The sequence below is a fragment of the Tinamus guttatus genome, unplaced genomic scaffold (genome assembly GCF_059628265.1).
Source record: "Tinamus guttatus ecotype Peru unplaced genomic scaffold, ASM5962826v1 Tinamus_guttatus_pri_ptg000450l, whole genome shotgun sequence".
NCBI lineage: Eukaryota > Metazoa > Chordata > Aves > Tinamiformes > Tinamidae > Tinamus > Tinamus guttatus.
Window position 1 is genome coordinate 169,430 of NW_028288984.1, and position 24,908 is coordinate 194,337.

At 36.0% G+C, this 24,908-nt stretch overlaps 1 protein-coding gene across 1 annotated transcript in view; it reads left to right on the forward strand.

The window, feature by feature from the left end:
* Positions 1-24,908, forward strand: part of CCDC171 (coiled-coil domain containing 171) — a 137,074-nt gene that overhangs the window by 96,187 nt on the left and 15,979 nt on the right. Inside the window, exon 23 of the mRNA XM_088532023.1 lies at positions 18,882-19,034. Within this exon, the coding sequence (XP_088388149.1) occupies positions 18,882-19,034 (153 nt within the window). The remainder of the gene's footprint in view (positions 1-18,881; positions 19,035-24,908) is intronic.

A 24,908-nucleotide genomic window follows, 5' to 3' on the forward strand; every position in this document is an offset into this window, starting at 1 on the left:
CACAGCAAGGAGTGCTCCGAGTGCCTTACTGGTGGTGCAGTATTGCAAGATCCTTTATTTTCACCCAAAAGTTCCACTGCACCTGGTTACTCTCTGCACATACATAAGCAGCATTAGTGACCCACAGTCTGTCTCACTTTTTTTGGTGTTTTTGTTTGTTCGTTTGTTTTGTTTTTTGTTTTCCTTATTCTAGTTATTCTGTAGCTGTTCGAAGAAATGCTACATGCATTAATAACTTTCTAGGTAATTTATACATTTTTTGTTGTTGTTCCTTATAGCTGGGAGCCAGTTAATTTATTTTAATTTTGCTACTGTATGCAAAACCATATTAAGGGCAATTCTGAATGAGGTAAGCAACCAGTAATCACTTTATGGTCCCCTTTTATTAAAAATAGTGGAACTGTTTAAATGTTTGGTCTCTGTAACAGCTATACATGTATTTTGTAGTTAGTCTGTGACAAATACCTTTCAATTAAAGACTTTATTGTCTACAAGTGTTAGACTAAAGGAGTTCTTTTCCGAGCCTGAATTTATTGATATTTGATAGTTTTCTTTAAAAAAAATCAGAAAAAAAAGGTTGTAAGTAGACAATAGGATTGGAGTGAAGCACTAGCTATCAAAACTGATGAATACTCACAAAAGAGAGCATTGTTTTATTTTAATGCCTCCAATCTACATCTGGTGACTGAAATTAGGAATTAATCTTCATTTTCTATCCAACCTTTCAGTTTATTTCCCTATTTCATCATGTGAGAGGAATAAAAAAAAACTTTGCCCATTAGTATATGCATGTACATGTAAGTAGATAGAAATGCGGTCCCATGAAACTAGAAAAAAATTCTGACAGAGCATGGGAATGATAGGTTATATTTCTACCAAATTTTTGTGAAAGCAAGTGTCACTTAAGGAGTTTGGGTGAAATCTTCTCCTCTTAATGTATTTCATAGGCTCAGAGGCATCAGGGATCTACATTTCTTCCAAGTGGGAGTATATAAACCTTTGGAGCTTTTAAATTGCTGTTATCCCTGTGTGAATATTGCTTGGGAAAGATAATGCTTTCTTTTCAGAAAACAAATGCAAAGAAGATCTGCATAATAAACTATGTTCTTTGAATGTGAGGTAGACTGTTTCTGTTTATGTTGTAAAACTAGGAGATTTTTTTTTCTAGCAAGTGGATGCAACATTCCAGAACCATGCCTGTTCTACAGTGTTGATTAAATACCCAAAACCATTGTCATTTCCAAACAGAATAATTATTAAAGTGAAGTACATCTAATAAAGTGCATTGTGCCCTAACGGAAGACCTGTAGATTATGAAACATCAGGAACACAAGCTTCTGTGTCTGTTCTACAAAGTCCGGACTTTATGCTTTTCTATTGAAAAATCACATAATAATGAAATGCAAGTTATTCAAAAAGAATATTGCACTGAAAGTCTTCTAAAAACTCATACAAATAGTGAGATGAAAGATTTTATTAAAGGTAGTTAACAGTAAATATGACTTAATTTATAGACATTCCTCTAGAATTTGAAGAATTCTAATGTGAATCTAATTGAATGTGTGGGTAGTTAGAAAAGCTGAATACCCCCAAGAATAAAACCATACAAGAGCTTTGAAATATGTCCATTGGTAAAGGACGCCTAGGTGACAAAGTTACATTGTTGACTACATAATTAAGTCTGAAAGTGCAAAATACAATACTCAAGTTTTTAACAGCAGGATTTTAGGTGTGCTTTTCTGATCATGACTGATTGTTTCAGCTGAAGACAAAAAGTGGAATTGTATGTTAAACTTGCAATGGATACAGTATATAAAATGCAAAAGAGAACTGAAATAACAAGAGAGTCCTAAATTTGGTAATCTCATTTGTCAGAAGACTATTTGACTAGTAAAGATTACCAACTCCTGAATAAAATATGAAACTGAATTTTTAAATGTATTTATTAAGAGGAAGATAATATTCTTTAACTCTGTCCTTTGAAAGAGGTGTTGGGTCATTGTTTCATTGTTCAGAAGATTCATTCTGTGCTATTGCAAGTACTCTTGCATCAAGTATGTAATTGATACTCATGGCAAACAATTTGATCAAAAAAAGAAAACATAAAGCAACCAGGTAAATCAGATAAGGTTCAAAGTTGGATGAATGTAGAGTAAGGCACTGTTATACATTCAAAACTTTCAGAAATGTAGATGCAGAAGGATGTAAAACACTATTGAAGAAACCTCTGAATTAAATTTAGGTACCTCACAATGGCCATGAATGTTGAAGTTGACATGGAAGAAATTCCATAGTCGGTAGTATCAAGTGCTTGAATCTCAAACAGGGAGACGCGGGCTGGCTACAAATCAGTGGCGTTGCGCAGAGTGCCCAGGCTGTGCAGTGTGTCTGCTGATGCAGGGTGGTTTTACAGGAGGCACAGGAACTCTTTAAACAGTCTGGGGGGGTACTGGCTTTATGGAGGATGCCCCAGGAGTTCTAGTACTCAGTGGTAACTCAGATTCATCCAGATATTGGCAAAGAAGGATGGTGGGAGTAAGAAACTAGCGACAGTTGTTATGTCCGTATCTGCTGCCTGTCCAAAAGATACTGTTTGAAGCATGGTTATAGAGCTGAGTGATCAGACAGCCACTGACTTTCAGATGTTCAATTAGAGAAAGAGTAATCATCATCTCTATCATGGGAGCCGCCTTGACCTCTGCCTTAAAAGTTTCCATTTGCATATTTTATTAATTGGTTCTATTAATTTGTGGTGGTTGCTTTTGGTTAGAATTTTGGTGGGAGAAGGGGTCATAAGGGGTCGTATTCCTCTAATCTGTGGTTGCTACAGGATGTGATGCAAGTTCTGGATGTTGATTTGAGAGAGAATTGATGTTTGCAGATGAGCTAGTGTTACTGTTTGTGTGTGTGTGTGTGTGTGTGTGTGTGTGTGTATTTTAACAGGTGTATATGAAACAGAGGTGCTGAATGGGTTAGTTTTGTGGGTGGTTTTAAAGAAGATGTAAATATTTGATGTCCTTATGTTGTGCATGGAAAAGGCAGGTATAGGGAGGAGAATATAAGCAGTCTTCTGGTGTAAAAGGGGTGCACATATATTTATCTGTACTTGTCAGCATTTATAATATGGTAGTATGTAGGTGTTAGGAAAAGTGTTTTTATGTGCTGACTTCTAGCTCAAATGAAAGGTTGCTGAAAATCTAATTGCATGTTTTGTTTTGTTTGATTTTGTTTTAACCTTTTCTTATGTGTGAGTTAAGTAAGTATGTTTGTATTCATCAGTACTAAGTCTGTTTGCTATCCTAGAGGTGTTTGGAGATGAATCCTTTTACACTTTTTGGTTTGTTGCTGTCATTTATGTCCATCTGTTTATTTAAGTTTAGGAAGCTCATGTGGATTTTATATACTTCTTTCTGTTTCTCAAGTGTTTTGAGTGCATTTGAAAAGAGAAATGCAGTGTTAACATAAGAACTAAGTAATTAAGCAGAATTAGGAATATAGCTGAGTACTGGCATATCTTCAGTGTTAGCATATAATCATTATAAATTTATAAAGGAGCAGGTTCTTACCATTTATTTTGTGTAAATTGTGTATCCATGTGTGATTTAGTCATGTATAATCTGATTGTGTTGTAGGTCCATTTTTTCTAATTAATTAGACAAATATAAATGTAGTTTAAAGAATTAAGAGCTTTTCAATTTACATTTATCTTAACTTGCCCATTAATTTTAGATTTTTTTGATAGATTAGAAGATAAAATATAGTACATAGTTCTATTTTTTTTCACAAAATAATACTGTTTTTCGTTCCCATGTTTACTTCTTATCGATAAAAAAATCTTGCCAAATTGATCAAGCAAGTGATTTCAAAGTTAACATTATAATTCTGTCATCAGATTTTATCTTCTACATAAGGCAAGTCATTCAAACACTAAATCAAATTCTGATATGAGGACTCAATGGGGTGAATGACTTGTGGAATAGCTGCTTGAAAACTGAGTTATTAGTCTTTTAAATCAGATACTTCTGTGTGGGGGTCTTTTGCTGTATTTTTTTCTAGCGTAGTCATTAAAAGAAAAAATTATGATGTCTTGATTTTGCTCTTAATACTTTGGAGATGAAAAATCTGCTTAAGGTAGTCTCAAAGGGTCTTTTTTATTTTATTTATATATATGTGTTTACTCAGTATGCATACTGTTTCTTTCTCATTTTTTCTCTCCTGTTTCAGTCACAGAACCTACCCTTCTGAGAAGTTATCCATTTTACTAGATTGAAATACATCTTTCTCTGGAATCTAAATATTGCTTATTATTGGTTAAAGTGGGCATTTCCCCTAAAGGCTGCTATCAACAGTGTGAGTAGCCTTCCCCCTCTTTGTTCTCCTCTCCAAAGGAGCTGAATTCCTACCTAGTGTCTAATTGTGCTGCTTCTGAATGGACCACCAGCCTGCCTGCAGTCATTGTGTTTAAAGGGAAAAATGATTGTTTGCTAATATACTGATATCTTGCACTTGCACCTTGAGTTGAAATACTTACAAATAAGTAAATGTTTTAAACTCACTAGAATCACCTTTTTCAGAATTAAATTACCAAATTTATCAAAAATAAACTTTGTGAATAAACAAGAATTAAGAGCTAAAGCAAATCTGACGCGATTAAGGAGACTTAATGCAGTGAACTCTTATTATCTTTGAATGTGTTGCAGCTGATAGTTGAAGACGTAGAAAGTAGGTTATATCATGATAATAACCATATACGAGCCTTTTAGCATGGTATATTAACTATAACTCTTTTAAAGACAATATTTCTTGCAAGTATGTATAACTGATTGTGTAGATACCTATTTCCCCAGTGTTTCCTCTCAGTTATTAGGCTTTTTCCCACACAATGTCACCCATTTTTCACTTTTTCTTTCCTTTCTCCATTCTAAGAAATAAATGGAGACTATATGAGGTTTTATTGGCAGGCATTTAGTTTAGCATATAATTAATTGTACCTCATCTTACTGGCACTATGGTCTCTGGCACTGTGGCACTGTAAGTGTGAAATTCAATGTCTGTAATCACTGGTTAGATCATGTACAGAAATCTCTTTATGCCTGAGAAACCTACCTAGCACCATTAACTTTTGTCGACCTTCTTTCATAAGCATTATCAATTTTGATGTCAAAATCTGATGATGATTATCACAAATTTCAAAGTTGGTATATATTTATTTAACTTTTCCATATCTTAATGGAATTCTTCCTTTCTTGACTGTTTCAAATGATTTTTCTACTTTTGTGCACTTAGAATTTTACAAACATTTGTATCTGTGGCATGTGGCTAATTCACCTTATCTTGTAACAGTTTAAAAAGAGTAAGGTTTGAAGAAAATGACACTAGGTCCAGTGAAATGTGAGGGCATATAGAACTCAAGCAAATTTGAGAATGGATCAAGTGAGTGCTAAATCAAACATCGAAATACCTCAAGGTATTTTATTCTCGCATCTCAGGTGTAGAAGCTGTGCATGGAGCTCTACAGAATATCTGTCATTTTTTTTTTTTCCTCCCATGCTTTTATGCACAATCACAGACTCACAGAATGATTGAGGTTGGAAGGGACCTCTAGAGATCATCTAGTCCAACCCCCTGCTCCAGCAGGGACACCCAGAGCACGTGGCACAGGGTGGCATCCAGGGGGGTTGGAAGATCTCCAGAGAAGGAGACTCCACAGCCTCTCTGGGCAGCCTGTGCCAGGGCTCTGTCACCCTTACAGGAAAGTTCTTCCTCATATGGAGGTGGAACTGCCTGTGTTTCAGTTTACGCCCATAACCCCTTGTCCTGTCACTTGTTACCACTGAGAAGATTTTGGCCCCAACTTCTTTATACCTCAGATTTTTGTACAGGTTAATAAGATCCCTCTCGTTCTTCTCCCGGCTAAACAGGCCCAGCTCGCTTAGTCTTTCCTCATAGATGCTCCAGTCCCTTAATCATCTTTGTGGCTCTATGCTGGACCCTCTCTAGAAACTCCATGTCCCTCTGGTACTGTGGAGCCCAGAACTGCACCCAATACTCCAGGTGCGGCCTCACCAGAGCTGAGCCGAGAGGCAGGATCACCTCCCTCCTCCTCCTGCAGGCCAGGATCCCACTGGCCTTCTTGGCCACAAGGGCACATTTCTGCCTCATGGTTAACCTGTTGTCCGCCAGGACTCCCAAATCCTTCTCCATGGAGCTGCTCTCCAGCAGGTCAACCCCTAATCTATCCTGGTACCTGGGGTTATTCCTCCCCAGGTGCAGGACCCTGCACTTGTCCTTGTTGAGGTTCCTCTCTGCCCAATTCTCCAACCTGTCCAGGTCTCTCTGAATGGTAGCACAGCCCTCGGGAGTGTCGGCCACTCCTCCCAGTTTGGTGTCATCTGCAAATTGCTGAGGGTGCCCTCTGTGCCCTCATCCAAGTCATTGATGAACAAGTTGAACAGCACCAGGCCCAGTACTGACCCCTGTGGGACACCACTGGCCACAGGCCTCCAACTAGGCTCGTTGCTGCTTATCACAACCCTAATACTTTCCTCTTTTAGAAAGTATCCTTTCACGTATGTATGTAGGTATTAGTAACCAGTGTAACTAATTAGTTTTTAACATTAAAGAGGAAAGAGGAGTCATCGTAACCTACTTTCTCTTTATTTTGTCAGAAGACAAATCAAATGCAGTTTTCAAGGACTTTACTGTTGGATAGACAGTTGGAGACCTGGGTTAGATGACAGAACAATTATTGCAACTTTGGCCTACAAAGTATTCAGTCTGTGGAAGTAAATGGTTAATTATAATGGAAAAATCTTTTCATTATTACACTTTGGAGAAAAACGAGAAGGCATTGGATCTTATTTTTCCTTTCATTTTCTGCTTTTAAATGTCAACTTTCAATTTTATTCAATTTGGCCCCTGATTGTAATCCCTGATTTTTTTTTCCCCAGATCCTTCTACCTTTCAGCATAAGGACAGAGTAAAAAGCTTCTTTATTGTTTTCTGTTAACTCTTTTATGAGAAAAAATAATGACATGCTGGTCGCAAAATGTGTTCAAGGCTACCTAAGTCTGTGACAGCAGACTCCTAAATGCTTTATTACAAGAATAAAACACTGTCTAAAGTAGAAAATAACAAATACTGTAAAAAGCTTTCTTGGCACCTTCTGAGGTGATAGAATTTTTTTTCCAGTTCAGAAATCCTCTTTCTGAGAAATGAATGGTGTTATCTGTGTGTAATACCTTTTGAAAGAGTCACTTTATCAGATAACCAGTTTGGATGTAATCGTAATTTTTCTCCTATTGTTACATGCAGTATACAGTAACAGATAAGCCAATTATCTATTGAAACTATTGAACTATTGAAAATCATAAAATGAATATTTATGAAGTGAATACCATAAAAACTTAGGAATTGTCCAGAGTCTTAGTTTTTTCCACTGATTCATTTAATTTCAAAAACGAGCAAGAAACGCTGAGCAAGTAAGTTTGTGCAGTAGGTGTTAGAAAGGCTTTATTACACTGATATGTTAATAGGGGAGACAGAATCAAACCATTCCTATTTTTGCTTATGTTAATGACACTAAGCTAAAAAAAAATTAAAAACCCATTATGCTGTGTTTTTGTTCAGCCCCTTTTCGTTTAACCACTTGGTTTTTCATCATTATAAAACATCTTACTGCATGTTTGGTTTACAGTCATACAGGTAGTTTGTAGGTCAAAAATTATGAAGAAATGCACTGTCTTAAAATAAGGATTTGTTAATGGAATCAAAGGAAACATTTCTGTCTAGAGCATTTGGGCGGAGTGTTCTGCGCCTTGTACTTACAGATCTGGAAAAGGAAGAGTTATCTGCAACTTCAGTGAGTTTATTATGGCTTAGTGATTTGCTGATTGATTTCATTTGCTGTCAGTTAAAGCTCTTTTAATGTCAGTTTTCTTTGCATAATGCTTGAAATAAAGACTGATGAAGTTTTTCAGATTGATGTCACTTACATGAACTGACCCTGATTTGCCCTGTTGTTCATGACAATATAAATGACAGCAGTTAGAGGAAACTATAGCAATGAATTTGCAACTTAAGGATTAAGAAAACTTCCATAAACTGTTCAGAATATAAAACCAGACATAAGGAACAGGCAAATCTGTTAATTTCAGTTGTCATAAATTTAAGAAAGAGACTAGGATAGTATCCCAAGTGGCGCACTGATGAAGTGTAATTCGAAAGTGGAGAGTTTTGAAAGGATTAAAAATTAACTGTTTTTTTTTTCCTCCAAGTTCCCCAAATTTGCTGCTAATTAGTCAGGCTGTTCTTTTATTTTTTTTTCCCATAAATTATTATAGCTCATAAAGTCAAATATCTTGCAACTTGAGATTTTTCTCTTTTATATTGCAGCAGTCATGAGGAAGTACTTTGAAACTGTTTTCTTGATTTGGGAGATTATTGAATTGATTGTGGGCCTGTACTGATAGCCGTCTAAGGTCATAAGTTCTAGCACTGTTTATTAGACTGTGAAAGCACAGGTTCTTATGGTTGGTAAGTTCCCGTCCTGTAAGCGTTCTGGGAGAAATATGCTTGAAATGGGGTAGTGTTTTAACAAATATCTTCTGTTAAGCAAATGTTTGACACGTCCTTTGCAGTACCATTTCAGAGTACTTACTCTGCAATGGAGTGGATAACTTCACTCATTGTTATTTATAAATGAAAAGGTGATAAGAAAACATGACAGGGAAGGGAGAGAAGGGGTTAGGAAGGGTTCGAGAGTGCTGAAATAATGGAAAGAGAGCAAATGTGATATTGTAAATGAAATAATAGGGATACACAGTTAGGAGGATGGCAAGTTTATCTATGAAAGGTAGGCTTTCATGGCTTCTAAAAATCCTAATATCCAACAAAACACTACTGTTTACTTGTCCTGTTGGAACCTTGATACAATTTATTCTAAGCATCCTTCAGATTGCTTCCACATCATGATTTTCTTAACAAAAGTATAGTTTTAAAACAAAGATCAGGAGTAAAAAATTCATTTGTTCCATCTGTGAGGCAAACTTTGAATGTTCACTTCTTGTAATGCTTGAAGACTATAGTTTTCAGGTTTTATAGGTTTTAAGCTAAATTATTTCTCTTCAGAGGCAGGTTTTGTGATCTTTTTCACTACTAGTACACAATTGTAGTAGCTCTTTCCTGATCATAAAAGAGTTGGCAAATACAGAGATTAGAGAGCAAGGAATCGTGCTCTTGCTGGAGCCTGCAGTGTCAAGCTTTCTCTCCATCTTAATTCCCATTTTTGAAGGAATGAGTTATTTTACAGATGACTTCTGCAAGCTAAAGGTTGCAATTTAAAGTTGAAATTTTGAAGTTTTTACAAATAACTACAAAGACTACAGGACTGCGTCTTCAGCAGCGAGCCTCCTGCATGCCAAAATTTTATATTTGCCCTAGTTTGGCAAAGGTCATTTTCCTGGGTGCTTGATTCACTCTGATTTACTCTGTGATAGACTTTGCAAAGTTTATTCTTTTGAGAAATAGGTATTGGAAATCAGTAAATATTCAATTCCCAGAGGGCACATAGAATTGCAGTGAATATGGTTATGTCTGCTTAAGAAAGTTGGATGGTGGAAGTAAACAATGAACGAATATAAAAAAGAGGGATCTCTTCCAGCCTCCACCATTTTAGCTATATGACCTCCTGAACCAAAGGTCATGTTTTTTTATTTCACAGCTTTCAGTAGATTTTTTTCCATTTATTTTCCAATTACTTTTTGAATCCATGTGTACTTGAGCATTCACATGGCCTGTGAAAAGCCCTTCCACAGTTTAATTCCTTTTCTTTTGCATTGAATATGCTGTTTCATTTAATGCTTCATGCTTCATTTAATAATCTCTGATTCTTGTATTGCAAGAAGAAGTGAATAGTAATTACCAATTCACTTTCTTGATGCTTCTCATTCTTTGGGATTATCTGTCATAATCTCTGCCGTTCCACCAACAGTTGTTTCTTTTCAGGTTACTTTCCCTATTATCAAAGTACAGGAAAGTGAAATACCCTAGAGAACACCTGTAGTTTATAGATTTGATAAGCAATGGAACTGATTTCTCTGTGTAGCTGTACACATAAGTGACCTGACTGCAACTAGTGATCCAGCTCTCAATGAGAGACAAGAAAGTAGTGTGACTTAGCTTCATTTTCATATTTTTGAAAATGCTGTCCTCTAGGTTATTTTTAACCTTGGTAACCTGAGAGTAAAGAGGATTAGAGCTAGTCTTACTTTTGTATCCTCCTCTGAATTTGTCAAAAAAATGAATGATGTTGTGATGCCTGCAGACATCACTGCATCTGATGAAAACTGAAGGCTAAATGGGGGCTTTCTCTATCAAGTAATGACACTTTGCCTGTGGTATTTTTCTTCTAACAATATTACTGAAGCTGCGTGCTACTCCATGCAGTTCAGGCAACACCATCCCATCAGTGTGTATCTTGCTTACTTTTATTTGGCTCTTCATATAAGCGTCTAGTTTTACAAATATCATTTTATTTTCTGTCCTGCTTATGAAGAATTGGACGTAACTGTTGACTATTGGCCAAATATTGGAATTTTCTTATATTGCTCCTTGTATGTCAGTCTTCCAACCTAATACTATCCTGCATCCAATGATGTGTTTCCATTTAATGCATAGGAAGACAAAGCAGTCAATCTATCTTTTAATGGTATTTCCGAAGTATTATTTTTAGAACCTCATCAGACAACAATGCTTCATGATGGTTGATCTGGATGATGACAACCAGAGCTCTGCCAACAGAAATGTTAGCATTTCTTCAGTTCATCTTTCACATTGTTCGAAGTGAACAACATTCTCACTTAACTTACTGAAAGAATCTCACTTAACTTCTTGCAAGAAATAGGTATTATGCCCAGACTTCAGTACAGTGGGGTCTCATTTATCTACAAGTTCTTTAATGTGGTAATTGAGATAATCTATCTTCTCTGAAAAGACAGAGTCAGATTCTCTAAGACAGGTTTTCTTCAACTCTGAATTCTATGTTAATAGGGCAAGAACACTTTATTCACTTTTTTTTTTTTTCCTTCAGCCTCTTGACTATGACCTTGAAAGACAAGGTTTGGGAAGAAACTGTTACTTGTTCTTCATACTAACCTTAACAATGGCGAATTATCAAGGTTTGTTGGCTCAATATATTGCCACCTTTGGCAGAAGTTGGTCATATGCCGCAACTCTTAATTTGGACAAAAGATGCTAATCCTTTGAATAAACGATTCCTGTACATTATGAAGGCCGTTGGTAGGTGTAGTGTGCTCTTAAAATTGCCTTTGAGTTTTTAGCAGATTCTGTTATAGATTAATAGAATTGATGAATAGATTGATTAATCCTTCAATTTAATTTTTGTTTTAATACGAGTTTTGTTGAATTCAAGAACATAGGATGCAAACTGGGTATTTGGCTAATGTCCAAGTTTAGACAGATACAAGAGAAAAGAACTCTCCATCTGATATGTGGTGCAAGACACTAAATTAAAGGTTTTACCAGTTTCTGGTGGACTGTATTTCTTTTTTTTTCTGCATCATTACTTGCTCTTCAGACACTGGTACTTTTTCCTGTATTCATGCAATAATTTGTGTTCATATATATGTGCACATAACTGACTATTAATTCAGAAGCTAAATGACAGATTATTTATTATTCAATTTAGTAACAATATGTTATAGTTTCTTTGTGTAGGATTATGTTGATTTATTTTGCTCCATGTGGGATTAAATATTTCTATTGGCAGTGCAATCTTGAACAAAAGAAATGAAGTAACTGCATCACAAAACTTTGTGCAGTTTTCTAGCCGTGATCTCCATTAGATTTGACTATTCACCCAAAATGTAACATGAGGCAGGACTTAGTAGTGATTATTTATGTCCGAGCAATACAATAGTAGTTCTTCTATCTAGTCAACATGTTAGTGCAGATCTTTGTTGCTCCTGACAAGTGGCAACTACATCTAGAGTGTAGACTGGTTTTATTTATTCTTGAAAAAACAGTGCAGGAAAAGTTTCTTCTTCTAAGTATATCTCATATAATTTGGTTTGAAAATAGTTTAAATAGTTAAATTTAAAAAGCTGCTTCTTGTGGTTAGAAAGGAATAGTATATATCCCTCTATTGTCAAGATATTTCTTCCCCTGCTGGTCCCAGATATTGCGGGGGGGAGGGGGTGATCATTTCCTTTTATTGGAGTAGTGATACACTTTTTCTGCACTAGTTAAAAAATAAATGATTTTTTTAACAAGTCTGTTAAAATATTCATAGAGAGCATCTGTTTGTCTACAAAGGGTTTTTCCTTACTAGAAGATTTTGGAATGGGTATTTAAACAATTAGTGAAGGATCCCTTAAAAAAAACAAAAACATATCTTTAATTTTCCTTTAAAATATTGTTACTACATTGGCAATTGGTTGTCTTCAAATAAATTACCCGTGCCGGATAGTTTGCATGCAGCATTTTGGAAGAACAAATGTTTTCTAGATCTTACTAACCTTTCAGTACAATTAATTTGGATGTTTCTTTTTTTTTACCAGCTCGATAGATCAGTGTGTGCTTTTCTCCCATCCTTGAAAGGTTCTCAGATGATAATTAATCTGTGAGGTTTTAGACAGTTTAGACTTACAGTTTAGATGATATTTACTTATAAAATAATCTTCTGATTTACTTATCTACGTTATTCTGGTTTAATGTAGCATTCTTACAAAAATGAGAAAGAACAGGTTTTATCTTTACTGATTATGTATACAAAATATATATAAAGAGAGAGGGAGCATGAGTGCTTGGCTATGAAAAAAGAATTCTATCCTTTAGCTTTGTTAATTTCTGTTCCTGAGATGTCACTGCGATGGACTAAAGCAACATCAGGTGTAAGCATCACTGGACATTCAATGGATTTTAATTACAATTTTTTCTTTTTTGTCACCTTAAGATTGAATCTTTGATGGGGCACAGCCTCTTTTGAATGAAAACTGCGCCTCAACTTTCTGTTCAGTTGGGTGCTTTTTGCTTCTTCCCAGCCATGGGAATATGTTGTACTCACTTCAAGGAGATCTTCATGGTTGCAGCTGGCACTTCAAAGTTGACTGTATGTTACCTGTCATACTTTCTTTTCTCCCTGTTTAGAGGACAGACTGCAGGAGAAAGTCAAAGGAACTGTACCAATAAGAGATTTCTTCCATTTCTTTTTTTTTTCCTTCTCCAAACCATTTTCATGAAGATTCCTTTATCCCTGAGACACTAAAAAACTCTTTTTGTATCACCACCATTAAGATGAAGATGAGGAGTGGGGCACAACAATTTCCTGCATTTTCCCCTCATCTTCTGTGTAAACTGAAAGATCTTTGGGCAACAATTTCTTTTCAATCACTTGGGTTTCTGTTTTTTTGGTTTTCTTTTACATCTTCTGCGCAGCTATGCTTGCCTGTGTGCAACATACAGTGAGAATAAACTTACACGTGTAGATATTATTAGCTTATAAAAACGCACATTTCCTTAGTTTTCTTAAGTGGCAATTTCCTTGCATGGCCAGAAGACAATCCTGAGTGCTAGAGCTGCAGGTGACTGCTTTGCTATAAATATAGATTCTGGGGATCCTTTGTACTTTACTGTATCAACAAAAGCATTGCTTCATGATCCTCAGTCTATCATTTTCTGTAAGATCAATGTTATTTTTTAAACTGTTACACTTCTGTAATAATTTTTATGGCAGTTGTTTCTGTGCCTATCTACTGTGGTTTCCAGAAGTACTTTCGTTTCAGTCTCTGTCAATTTCAATTCTCCCTTTCCAATTTTCTTGTAGGAAGTCATGTCATTACCTCTTGCAGAGAATCTAGCCTTTTATTTAGAGCTCTGTTCCCTTGGGCTATCTCCTTTGAGACCTTTGGGGTAAAGTAATTGTTATTGAAGCAAAGGGGATAGAGTTAGGCCCCAAGTGTGGCACTGAGTCAGCTTTGGTTGGAAAAAAAAAGTTGTAACAGAACTGGCCTGTTTTTTGGCACATTTAAATTGTGCATGCCACGCTTCAGTGGAACCCAACAAAAAATGTAGTGTTGAAACAAGATACAAGGAGAATAGATCATTAAAGAAGTGCCAAACAGCTGCAAAACTGCAATTTTGCTGAATGTTGTTTCCCTTGAGGTTTTTTTTCTGATGCCTGAGAAGCTGCTATATTTACATCCTCTGCTGATGTTGCCACTAGACATTTTAGACTATGCGACACAGAAGCCAAAATGGATTTTGAAACGATAAAATAAGGGACAAACATATTTTAATCCTTCTTTTCTCAAATTAATAAATACCTCTAAATCTTCCTTCTGAAAAATACAATTAATTGGTATACATTTTTGGTTTTGTGAACTTGTCTTAACTAAACTAATTTATGTCACTTAGAGGGAAGGTAGTAATGACAGGCATACAATAGGTTTTCCATTAAACATGGAGAACTCCATTTCACGGAATTTTCACACCAGTTGCTTTGTCAATATTGCTCTTGAGCCAAACTCTGTGCCAGATATAAAATCTTAGTCTTTTCAGATTCACAGCTGAGCTATGTACAACTTTGTTGTACAAAAGTTAATCTTTCATTCTTCTGAAGTCCATTTATTATTCTTTCTCTTGTTCTTTTTGTCTCTTTGTATATAATGCCCTTAGGTAAATTTACTACCTGCTAACATTCTTTCTAGTTCAGGAATTTCCTGAAGCGAGAACCGAACAGAAAAATGTTAATTTTGCCTTTTTTTCTCATACTTTTTTCTTTCAATTTCTTGAGCATATTGTGCAAATACGTGATCTTGTTATTTTGGCTGCTGCATCTAATGTTACAAATTCAATGCTTGAGTTGTTAGGCTGTTACTCTGTTTGATGCTTTTTTATAAGCATCATTTCACTCCAGGTTTTCTTCCTTTTTTTAGTTCCCTTCTAAACAGGAAATGCAGTTCACTGTCAGCATCAGGCCAAATAAGATCCTGAGCATGGATTTTTACATCCATAGATGTAAAAAAAAAAAGGAAACTACATTTAATCATTGAGAATTTTCCATGTGATATTTGTAACTTTGAAATAGTCTAAAGCTTTAAATGGTTGCTTCTATTTGCAATTATTCATAATTCATAATCAAAATAAAATGTCAGCTTTGAGTTGTATGAATTCTGGTTGCCCAAGTCTTGAGTGAATGGGTATTTTTGGTAAGAGGAAAATCAGTGTTTGGGATAAAAAAATCTGTCATTTTATACTGTGTAATGAAACACACAAACTTTCACCAGAGATCTATTGCTAATTTGCATATGCTGATCTATATGTTTCTACTTTAACTGAACTGAGAACAACTGAAAATTGAGTAACCTTTAATAGATTATTTTTAAAACAAGAGTTAAGTTTTTTTGTTTCAGATTCCTTATGCATCATTGTATTATTTATCAGCACTAGCTAGTAAAATTCTCTTTTTTAACATTAAAAAAGTACTCCTAAAGTCTTAAGTCTTTCAATCTGGCAAATTTATAGCTAATAATGTATGCAAAAGTATTTTTGGAAGATAACAGGATCTGTGCACCTTAAAATTACTGGCCTCAAAAGACTGTCTATAATTTTAATTGTTCTTCTCAAATTTCTCAGTTTGACCAATCCATCCCTTAAGCCAGAACTTTTCGTTAGTAACCTTGTACTACATATGTGTAATCTAAAAGCAGGGTAGGAGTTGTTTCTTCCTTATGCCCGCCTCACTTGTTAAACCTGTAAATTCATTAAAACAAAGGTTGTTTAATTTTGGTTGAGTTTTGTGTAAGTTCTTTTATCTACTTATCTGCCTCTCTGCTTATCTTCAGGTTATTGGAGTCCAATTCAGCAGCTGCAGCAGAAAAGCCTTCTTTCTTCTTGCCCATCTTCTGAATACATTTTTATACTATGTGTTGCAGCCAATTATCAAAGAAGGTCATACTTCTGTTTTCATGGAGCTGCTTGTGGCCTGACTTAAAGTGTTGAGCATGGGTCTTTTCTCACATTGAAAACATTTTTGACATTGAAAATACTTCTGACATTATAATTTGCTTCTAGTATATCAGTAACACAAGATATAGAACTTTATATGCTATTGAAATCTTTTGTAAAAGAAATCTTTTATAAAAGCTTTTATAAAACCTGCCATTGTAGGGAGTAAAGGGAAAAGGGAAGAGGTGACTGGAAAGAGCAGTACAGCTGTTTCCTTTCCTTTATTTCTTGATTAATCCAGGGTAATAATTCATTACAATTTCTGTTCCAAAAATTGACAGTCCTATGTAAATTTCAACCATTATTCAATTGCATTCATTGCTACATCCTTAGAATGTATTTGTAATGCTTAAAATCAGCATTCTCCGGCCCTCAGAATTGTTCTGGCTTCCTTAGCTAAGTCTTCTCCTCACTAATATTCCTATTATAAGCTTTTCGTGTGTTCAAACATTTCTGAGTTGCAAAGATAGGATCCTTGTAATGTTTAGGAATCACTACATCTGACCTTTCTGAAGAGAAATCAATTTCTGGTGGTTATTTAAAAAAAAAAAAGTAATAAAATAAACGTTTGTATTGTTTCAGATGCTGTTTTCCCAGTTTGCATGTCACACTACTATAAGCACATTCAAAAACAGAGGTGCTCACTAAAATTTAGCTCCTGCGCATGTGTCTGAATGTTAATGCTATCCGTTTTTTCCCATGTGTCTAGCTTTCTAAGGAAAGAAACTTTTGGAAGATATATTTGTGATTCAGTTTCTAAATGACATGATTTGTGTAGAACCCAGCAGTGGCATCTGTATGAATTTACCATGTCCCAGACTATGTTTGAAATCCGTGTTCTGCATGCTCATTGTCAATGATTCCATAGGGTGTTTCAGAAGGTGAAAAAAAAAAATGTTGTTCTCCCTGGCATGAGTGAAGAGGATCCTAAGCTGACCTTGGGTATTAGCTAGGAATTTGGAATATGCTGGAAAGAATTTAAGGTTGTAAACTATCCGAGGATGCATCCAAGACTATCTAGGATATAAAAATGCTACTTTCTGCACTGGTACTGAAGACTTAATAGTGGAAAAAATTCTTCCTTCCATGCTAAGAAGAAAAAAAAAAATCTAGAAGTCTTAGAAAAAAATGTTTGCCATATTTGGAAATTTGTAGAATGAATGCATTTTGCCTGTGACTGAAAATTAACTTGTTTAACTTGCATTTAAATTTGAACAAGGCAACAAATAAGCTGAGTTGAGAAAGCTTTACTATTGTGTAGAAGTGGATTTGGTGAATGAAGCACTTTTGGCAGTTTTGCCACAAGGAATTCCTACAGATATTTCGGATATCTGGGTGGTCTTCCTCTGGCACTAAAGGTAGAGGATGAATTTGCATAGGTTAATGGGTACACTAGCTTTTTGGTAGTGGAAGTGAGAGGTAATGAATCCTCTCTCTGTATTATAATTTAGAGGTGCCTTTAAATCTCACCTAGGAAGTATCAAATAAACGTAAAAGTTTTTTTTCCACCTATGAGTTTTGAGATGCAGCTTGTTGTAAGATATTGATGTGATCCTTGTTTATGAGTTACAGCCTCAGTCCACTGAGGTGTTTCAACATATGTCTAACTTTTAACACGTGGGCAGTTGCCATGTGAAGGCTCTCGTGCAGTTTTATATGGGATGTAATTTGTATCCGCATTCTTGCTCAGTACTTTTTTGTCAAGAGCTGTGCCATTTTAGTCAAACTGAGTATAAATATGATCATTTTAAATACAGAGTGAGACCTGACAGAGGCAAATTTATAGACCTGTGTGGATCCACTTTCATAGCCTAGCACTAGGGTAGATAAGATATTTTAGGTATTCTTTCTGATAAGGTGGTAATGATTTGCCATGTCTGTTTCCTGCATTTAGTGACGAGGTAACTTGACTGACTTCAGCTATTTTACTTTTATTTTATCCTCAGAAGTAGTAATGTCTTCAAAAATAAAGAAAGGAAAACTATAAAAATCTTTGTGAACATCCCTTTATAGTGCTAAGGGTTTTTTTGACTATACAAAAGAATTACATTAGAAGGCCAATTTCCTATTACTTGTAGTATGTTCTTGAAGTAGATACTTGCTACGGGTCATTTCAGAAGGGAAAACTATAACCTATACAGTGTGATTAACCAGTTGTAAAGAAGTCCAATAACCTCAATGGTGTTACACTACTTAGGGTAGATATAAAGTTACCAGTACTGGCAAATCGTCTGTACTCTCTTGTGCTGTTAGCTTTATTATCAGTCTGATCAATATTACACGATTGGGACATCCTTCCACTATATACATGAAAACAATTATATTTTCCCAGCTATATTGTAATCTGAATATTCACTTTCAGAGTTCTGTCAGTTTGATCCATTTACTCTGTTTCTTTTATTTCTGCCATTTTTTTTTTCATTTTCTTTCTCCCTTTTTTTTTTTTTTTTCAATGTGGAGTGGGAGAATTGACAACCTGGCTGATTTGGAAGTATGAACTTTTACCTGAAACTGTCTGATGGTTCTTTATAGCTAGAAAGTGAACTTGTACAAAGTCTTGTATTTAAATAAAATAAAAAGTAGCATCAGCTGTTCAATGCCATAGAAGTACATCAAAACACCTTCTACTTTGAGAACATGGTCTTTTGCTCTTCCTTTAATGCAAGATAGTAATTTCAATAATAGGAGTAGTACAGAAATTATTGTTAGGCTTTCTTAAGATCACAGATTGAAATTTAGTCTGTTTCTTTAGTTAATAAAAGATAGCTGCTGTTTTGTAATACTGTTTGGATATATGCTCTCTGGCATTCAAGAATAGCCTTGCTGGCACTGATTACTTATTTTACTTTTTAAAGGCTATGATTAAAAGTTTTGTGGATGTCTACCAACTTGCAAGCTCCAGAGTTGGCATGTTAGAGAGAGAAATAGCATCTCATCAGCTTCACATTGCAGCCCTGAAGTCCGAGCTCCAAACAGCTTGTCTTCGTGAGAGTGAAAGCTTACAGTTGGTAAGTCTGCCTTTCAGGTCTTTTTTATCATTTGGATATACAGTTTCCTAGCTATCATTTCCCTTCATGTTGCATAGTTCCTCTAGGGAAATGCATAATATTTCATTATAAATACAATAAAACAATAAAAATAGTATCAACAAAAATTCTTTTGAGATTTCTTCAGAAGTGAATGTAGGATGATAAAAGTTAGCACTAGGATTAATCTTATTGCTGTATCTTGTACAGGGACATTGCTGCTATAGCTGAAAAAGTGCTACATTGTCAATTCTTTGTCTTTGGGAGTACAACCAAAAGTTGAATTTTGACCTAAAGAATTTAACTGTCTAAAGATACAGTGCCCTGTTAAAACAGACTGTAATTAATTGTGCATGTAACCAAAACATTAGTTAGGATACATGATTATTTCTTAGACAACTGTGCTTACAAATAATATATCTCACTAAAGGAAAACACTGTGATTCAGTTATCAGATAAAAATTCAATTTCAGAAATCATTTCTTTGCTATAATGTTGCTTCCCGCAAAGATACTTGGACTTGTTTAAGGCTAATAAGGTGATTCTTCAGATCTGGGATCTGTCTCTCGGGGGATTATTGAATGCAGATGTATTTGTGTCACACAGGCAGGAGGCCAGACTCATAAACTGTCACAAGTATGTAGCCAAGTATGTCTAGAATGAGGCTCTGTATGCAAGTTGCATATCTATTTTTTTCTCCTCCTTTCTTTACTTTTCTACACAAGATAAAGAGGAAAGCCTTGGAGTTTGTTGCTTTGGTTTGTTTTGGTTGGTTAGTTAGTTTTCAGTCCTTCACCATTTTGCTCCTCAAGAGTGAAAGAAAAGACTATAAAGAAAATGGAGATTGTTTTCTTTTTTTTTCTTCTTTAATATGAAAGAGCAGTCATTTAAGAAAATGGCATAAACACATCAACAAACAGATATTAAAAGGCTGTGGCTGTGACTTTGGTTGTGTTCCAAAGAACTGCATTAATTTCTTGTCATGCTTCTAAATTGATCATCATAAAGGGGGATTAGCACAAATTGAAAATATTTTCCTTGCTGCTGAATTTCATTTTTAAGACTCTTAGATGATAGTTGTTGAATGAAAGCATTGTTTCACTTGGGACTCTGACCATGTTTCCAAGAACTCACTGAAATTGCTTCACTGAGATCGCTTCACTTTATCTTTTGTTCTCTGCTAGGTTTGAATGAGTCCTGCTGAGCTTGTGCCCTGTCTAATTGGTTGCTTCTTTGTCTGCATGTTATGATTGTTTTTGTTGTTTAAATCTACCATCCACTTCTATACTAAGGGTTGGGAAGTCTGCTACATTCACTGAAGTGAGGTTGGCTTTTGTTTGAATTGAGGTTCAAACCTTTTAGCAGAGGTTGTGCAAGTGCCGTCTTTGAAGGGCTGTGCTGCGGCTTGGTGTGTCACGGTGTAAATAACAAACACCTCTCCGCTTGCTCTCCCTGATTAATTGTAACCCATAGCAGGTTAATTTGTGATCAACATAAAGACCTTGGTGGTGTTGTAGGATCGGCAGGCTCACTTTACAGTCCAGTGGGGATGGGGGGAAGAGATCATCTCTTGAGCTCTTCAGCTTAAATGTAATGTAAGCAAACATATTAATAGAAAATGTTCTAAAATTTTAATGAAAACCAAAAACGGTCGTAATAGTATTTTCTTAAGTTTCTTAAAACTTAAGACTTGTTTGTCATAACAAATATTCACGGAATATTCTGTAATATTTATATTTTCTGTAAAGTTTGTTCTTAATATTTGCAAATGTATCAGTTTCAGTGGCATCATAGCTCTCCAGAGCGACTTTTACCTTTTAAGTCTTCAGTCCATATTGTTCTGTTCCATTTCTGAGGGGGGAGTTTTGCCTGGATTTCTTTCTGTATGAAACAAGAAAATACAACTTTTTTTTTTCTTGTAATGGAGGCACTCTCTTTGATTTTTTTAAAGGGAAGTGATGTATTTTCCCAGGCATCTGTTGGGTTTCAAAATTCTGCATATTTTTTTGCTTTCAATACATGGTGTTTAATCACATACAGAATAACGCTTGTTAGACTGGCAAAGCTTCTCGGGCAGGATGCAAGCACTGCACACCTGGACTGTTCTGGTTTATCCTGTATGCCAGTTTGCAGAACTCTCATCGTTTGCCATGTGTTCTAGAAAAAAAATCCTATCTAGAACAATTACTCTGTACTGAAAAAAGTTTTGTGAAGTCCTTTGTGAAGAGGTATGGTCTCTTTTTGTGTTGGGTCTGTTTTTATCTTTTCATGTCCAAATATCATGTTTCCTGATATTTTCCATGCCATTTGCATATGATTCCATGCCTTCCCAACTGCCTGTTGCATCTATATCAGAGCGGTTCCCCAGCACTGGTCTGTTCAGAAGGTACTGTGTTCCTAACTGACCCCTTCATACTCATACCTGCCAACCACATGCGACTTCTTCCTCTGCTTCTGCTTAGGGTTTTGCTGATTATTGTAAAAACAAAAGTGATGCAACACGCCAGTGTCAGGTCTAAGCCTCTGAAGTGACATCTCCATTCTCCAGTCCACTCCTAGTGCCACTGCCTTCCTTCTTGTCAGTAGTGTTTAAACTGCTGTCTGTGCTCATGCCTACAGAGAAGAACAGGAAGGGGTATGATCGTGACAGACAAAGGTGAGGTGAACAATGGTTAGAGAGAAGAGAATAATTATGTGAGACTTTCCTATGTTCTGTGTACATCTCTGTCCTTCTATCTCACACTTTCCTTAGGAAAGCTTAATGCACTTAAAGATGACCTTTAAGTGCATAAAGGTGAAAGCAAATCACCAATAGTATTTGTCCACACAGTTTGTGAATCTTTGTGAAGAACAGAACTAGCAAAGATGTTAGCTGAAGTGTTCCCATATTTCTTTTTCTCCTGCCTGTTTCTTCAGGAACGTCTGGTAATGTAGACATCACGAAGTGGACTTCCTGGTGTTTCCTGTTAAAGGAACGCTTACCATTTACTTCAACAAGTGCTTTGATCCATTTTATTTCTTCTTCAAATATGCTATCTTCTAACTATACTTAACTTCTATTCAGAATAGCAGTAATGAGTAGTCTGAGAGAACTGAGAGCTTTCGAGTGCTCTACTGTGCAGTAGTACGGTCATAAGCAATTACTTTTGGGGTGCTTTGGGGTAACCTCTGGCATCACATAATTCCTGTGGCAGCATGAGAGTCCATGGTATCTATCCTGACAGAGGACGGTGTCTTGCTGCAAGCACAGTGTTGTGAGTGGATGTAGTGACACTGTATTTTCCAGTGTGATCTCTGACACGTATGAGGAAGTGACAAAATTCAATTCATTATAATAGTTATCCAGAAGGTGTTGTTTTCATAGCTTTCAGCCTTGAGATTTCGTGCACTGGTGTCAGCACTAGTGTCAGAATTTTAAGAACCTAAAATATCCTGGTATCACTTTTGGCAGACAAAAAAGACACTGTTATTCTATTTCAGGTAGGTGTTTCTCTGATCCTGAATGTGCTGCTTTTTGTCTCTGTGGCCTTTTCTCTTCTTCTGCATTGTCTACCTCTGGGCAAACCAACGTAAGAAGAAAAGAAATAGAAAGTGATGCTTAAGTCACCCAGAAGCATCTGCCTGATCTGTTGATAACGCCTTCCTCCTCTGCTTTAACTTAAGAATGCAAGGAGAGTAGAAAATGAGTGAGAAAAGAGAATAATGTACGAAGATGATGAAGGAGGAAAAGCCTTGTGTCCACTGGAGAAATGGAAATTCGGGAAGCCAGAAGGAAAACTTTAACTGGAAGGGAGGGAGGGAAGGTGAGTGTAAGATGTCTGGAGAGAAGGATAAAGTGAAGATCTGCAAGAATAGCAGAGTTCTCAAGCTGCTGATGAAAACAAGAAGTGTTGTATTTGGATGCTTTCCTAACTTGTGTTGAATATCAAATCACTCTTTGCTTTATGTGGCTTTGCATTATCCTTACCCTTTTCTTCAGCACATCGTGGCTGGGCTATCCCGTGTCTGATAGTGCCTCATGATATCATGTAGAATATTGAATAGCCAAGGACTGTAGGCTTTGATAAGGTGAGAGAAGTAAGTGATCTAGTGTGTAAGAAACCCATATTCATTGTTAAGATGCTGGTAACTGAAATACACTTTGCGGCTTTTTACTGAGGAGCTGCATTAAACGTCGTGCAGGCTTTTCTTGCTACCAGCAGTCAGCCCTGAGCTTTCATGATGTCCTTGGACGCAGTTAGTGGCGGGGGGCACAAGAGAAAATAAGTGTTTTAAACTCGGATTTATCAAGTAACTGCAGCACTGACAGATGCTCAGGCACTAGCCACACTGGTCGAAACAGGACTTTTTCATGCATCTCTCCCATGCTCTTGTCTTCCATGTCTCCGGCCTTGATCAGTGTACCAAGGCTGTAAGACCTGCTTTAACTGGGCAGCAGTTTTTAGAGGTACGGAGAGGGAACTGGAAAGAAAGAAGCAAAAACTGCCTTTTAGCTTTCTGTCTGGGAGAAGGGCACTCACTCCATCGGTGCAAGCGTTAAATGTCAGGGAATGTCTTTCATGGGCAGGAGCCATATCTTTTGTGTTAGAACATGGAATGACTGATGTAGCTGGGAGAATTCTTCCCAGATGTTGCAAGAGCAGATAGGTCCTGGATGAAAACTCTGCTTGGCTTTTCCACTACTTCATACTATCCTGATGCGCAGTTGAACTGAAAAGGTTTTTGGAAGCCTTTGAAATTTTTTTTTCTTTTTTTTAAAGGCTTAGAATTGGTTCCAGGGACCAATTTGGGTGTAAGAGGTACTGGTTCTTAATTTGGCCTGCAGAAAATAATCAGACTTAATATTTTCATCGTTACCTCTTTTCTTGCAGTGTTTTTTGGCAGTAGTCCAGGGTGGAATTCAGTAAGATGTAGACCTCAAATAATTATAACTTTTACTCAGTTTTCAGTTAAATACCAATGCAAGGTTTATTTACTATGAAAAATAGGAATGTTCTTAAAATGATAATAAGTAAAGAAAAATTCTGCAGGTGCAAAAGGAGAATTTCCTTACTATTGTCACAGTAATAGACATGACAGATGGACGTGCCAGTATAGGCAAAAATAGAGAACCACATTAGAAATATTTGCTTAACTTCTTAACTTTAGTCTCCTACCAGGATAAATCCAGAAAGCAGTATGATCTGCTAGAGAGTTTTTTTTTTCTTTTTTTTTTTTTTTCGGTTGAAAAGCCTACATTTCCCACCCAATTTTAAGCAACTGTCCATCAGTTGCCAGCCTTACAACGCAGACAAGGTATACTAGTGTAAATTCCTTTTCATGTGGTGGTGTTTATCTAAGTAATAGTTGTAACCAAACAGTATGAATCATGCAATTTAAACTGTTTGCTTACTATATAGTACCAATAATAAATACAACGATATGAAAGTTATATTATAAATCACATAATATGACCTGAGGCAAAGTGTTCAAAACCAGTTATGGCTATCCAACAGTACTTTTGCTTTTTGTAAAGAATACTTCCTTTTCTATGCAAAATGTTTTTGATGTCAATATTCTAGGTAGGTGAACTTTTAACTCGTCAGACTATTGTAACATATTTGAAAATTATAGTAATTTGATTAAAACGTTGCCTGTAAGGCAAAAGGTTCAGTTAATAGAATCCATATGTAATTAAAATGCAGAACTAAATGTAATCAGACCCTAGTGACTGGTGCCTTCATATTGATAGTTTTACAATGGCCTCTGGGGTTGAAAGTTTACGTTAAAGTTACTAATGTAGCTGTGCTCCAACAAACGAGCAAGACAGCTCAGCCATTTCAAGTATGACAGTGCAGGGAAGTGAGAGTCACACAC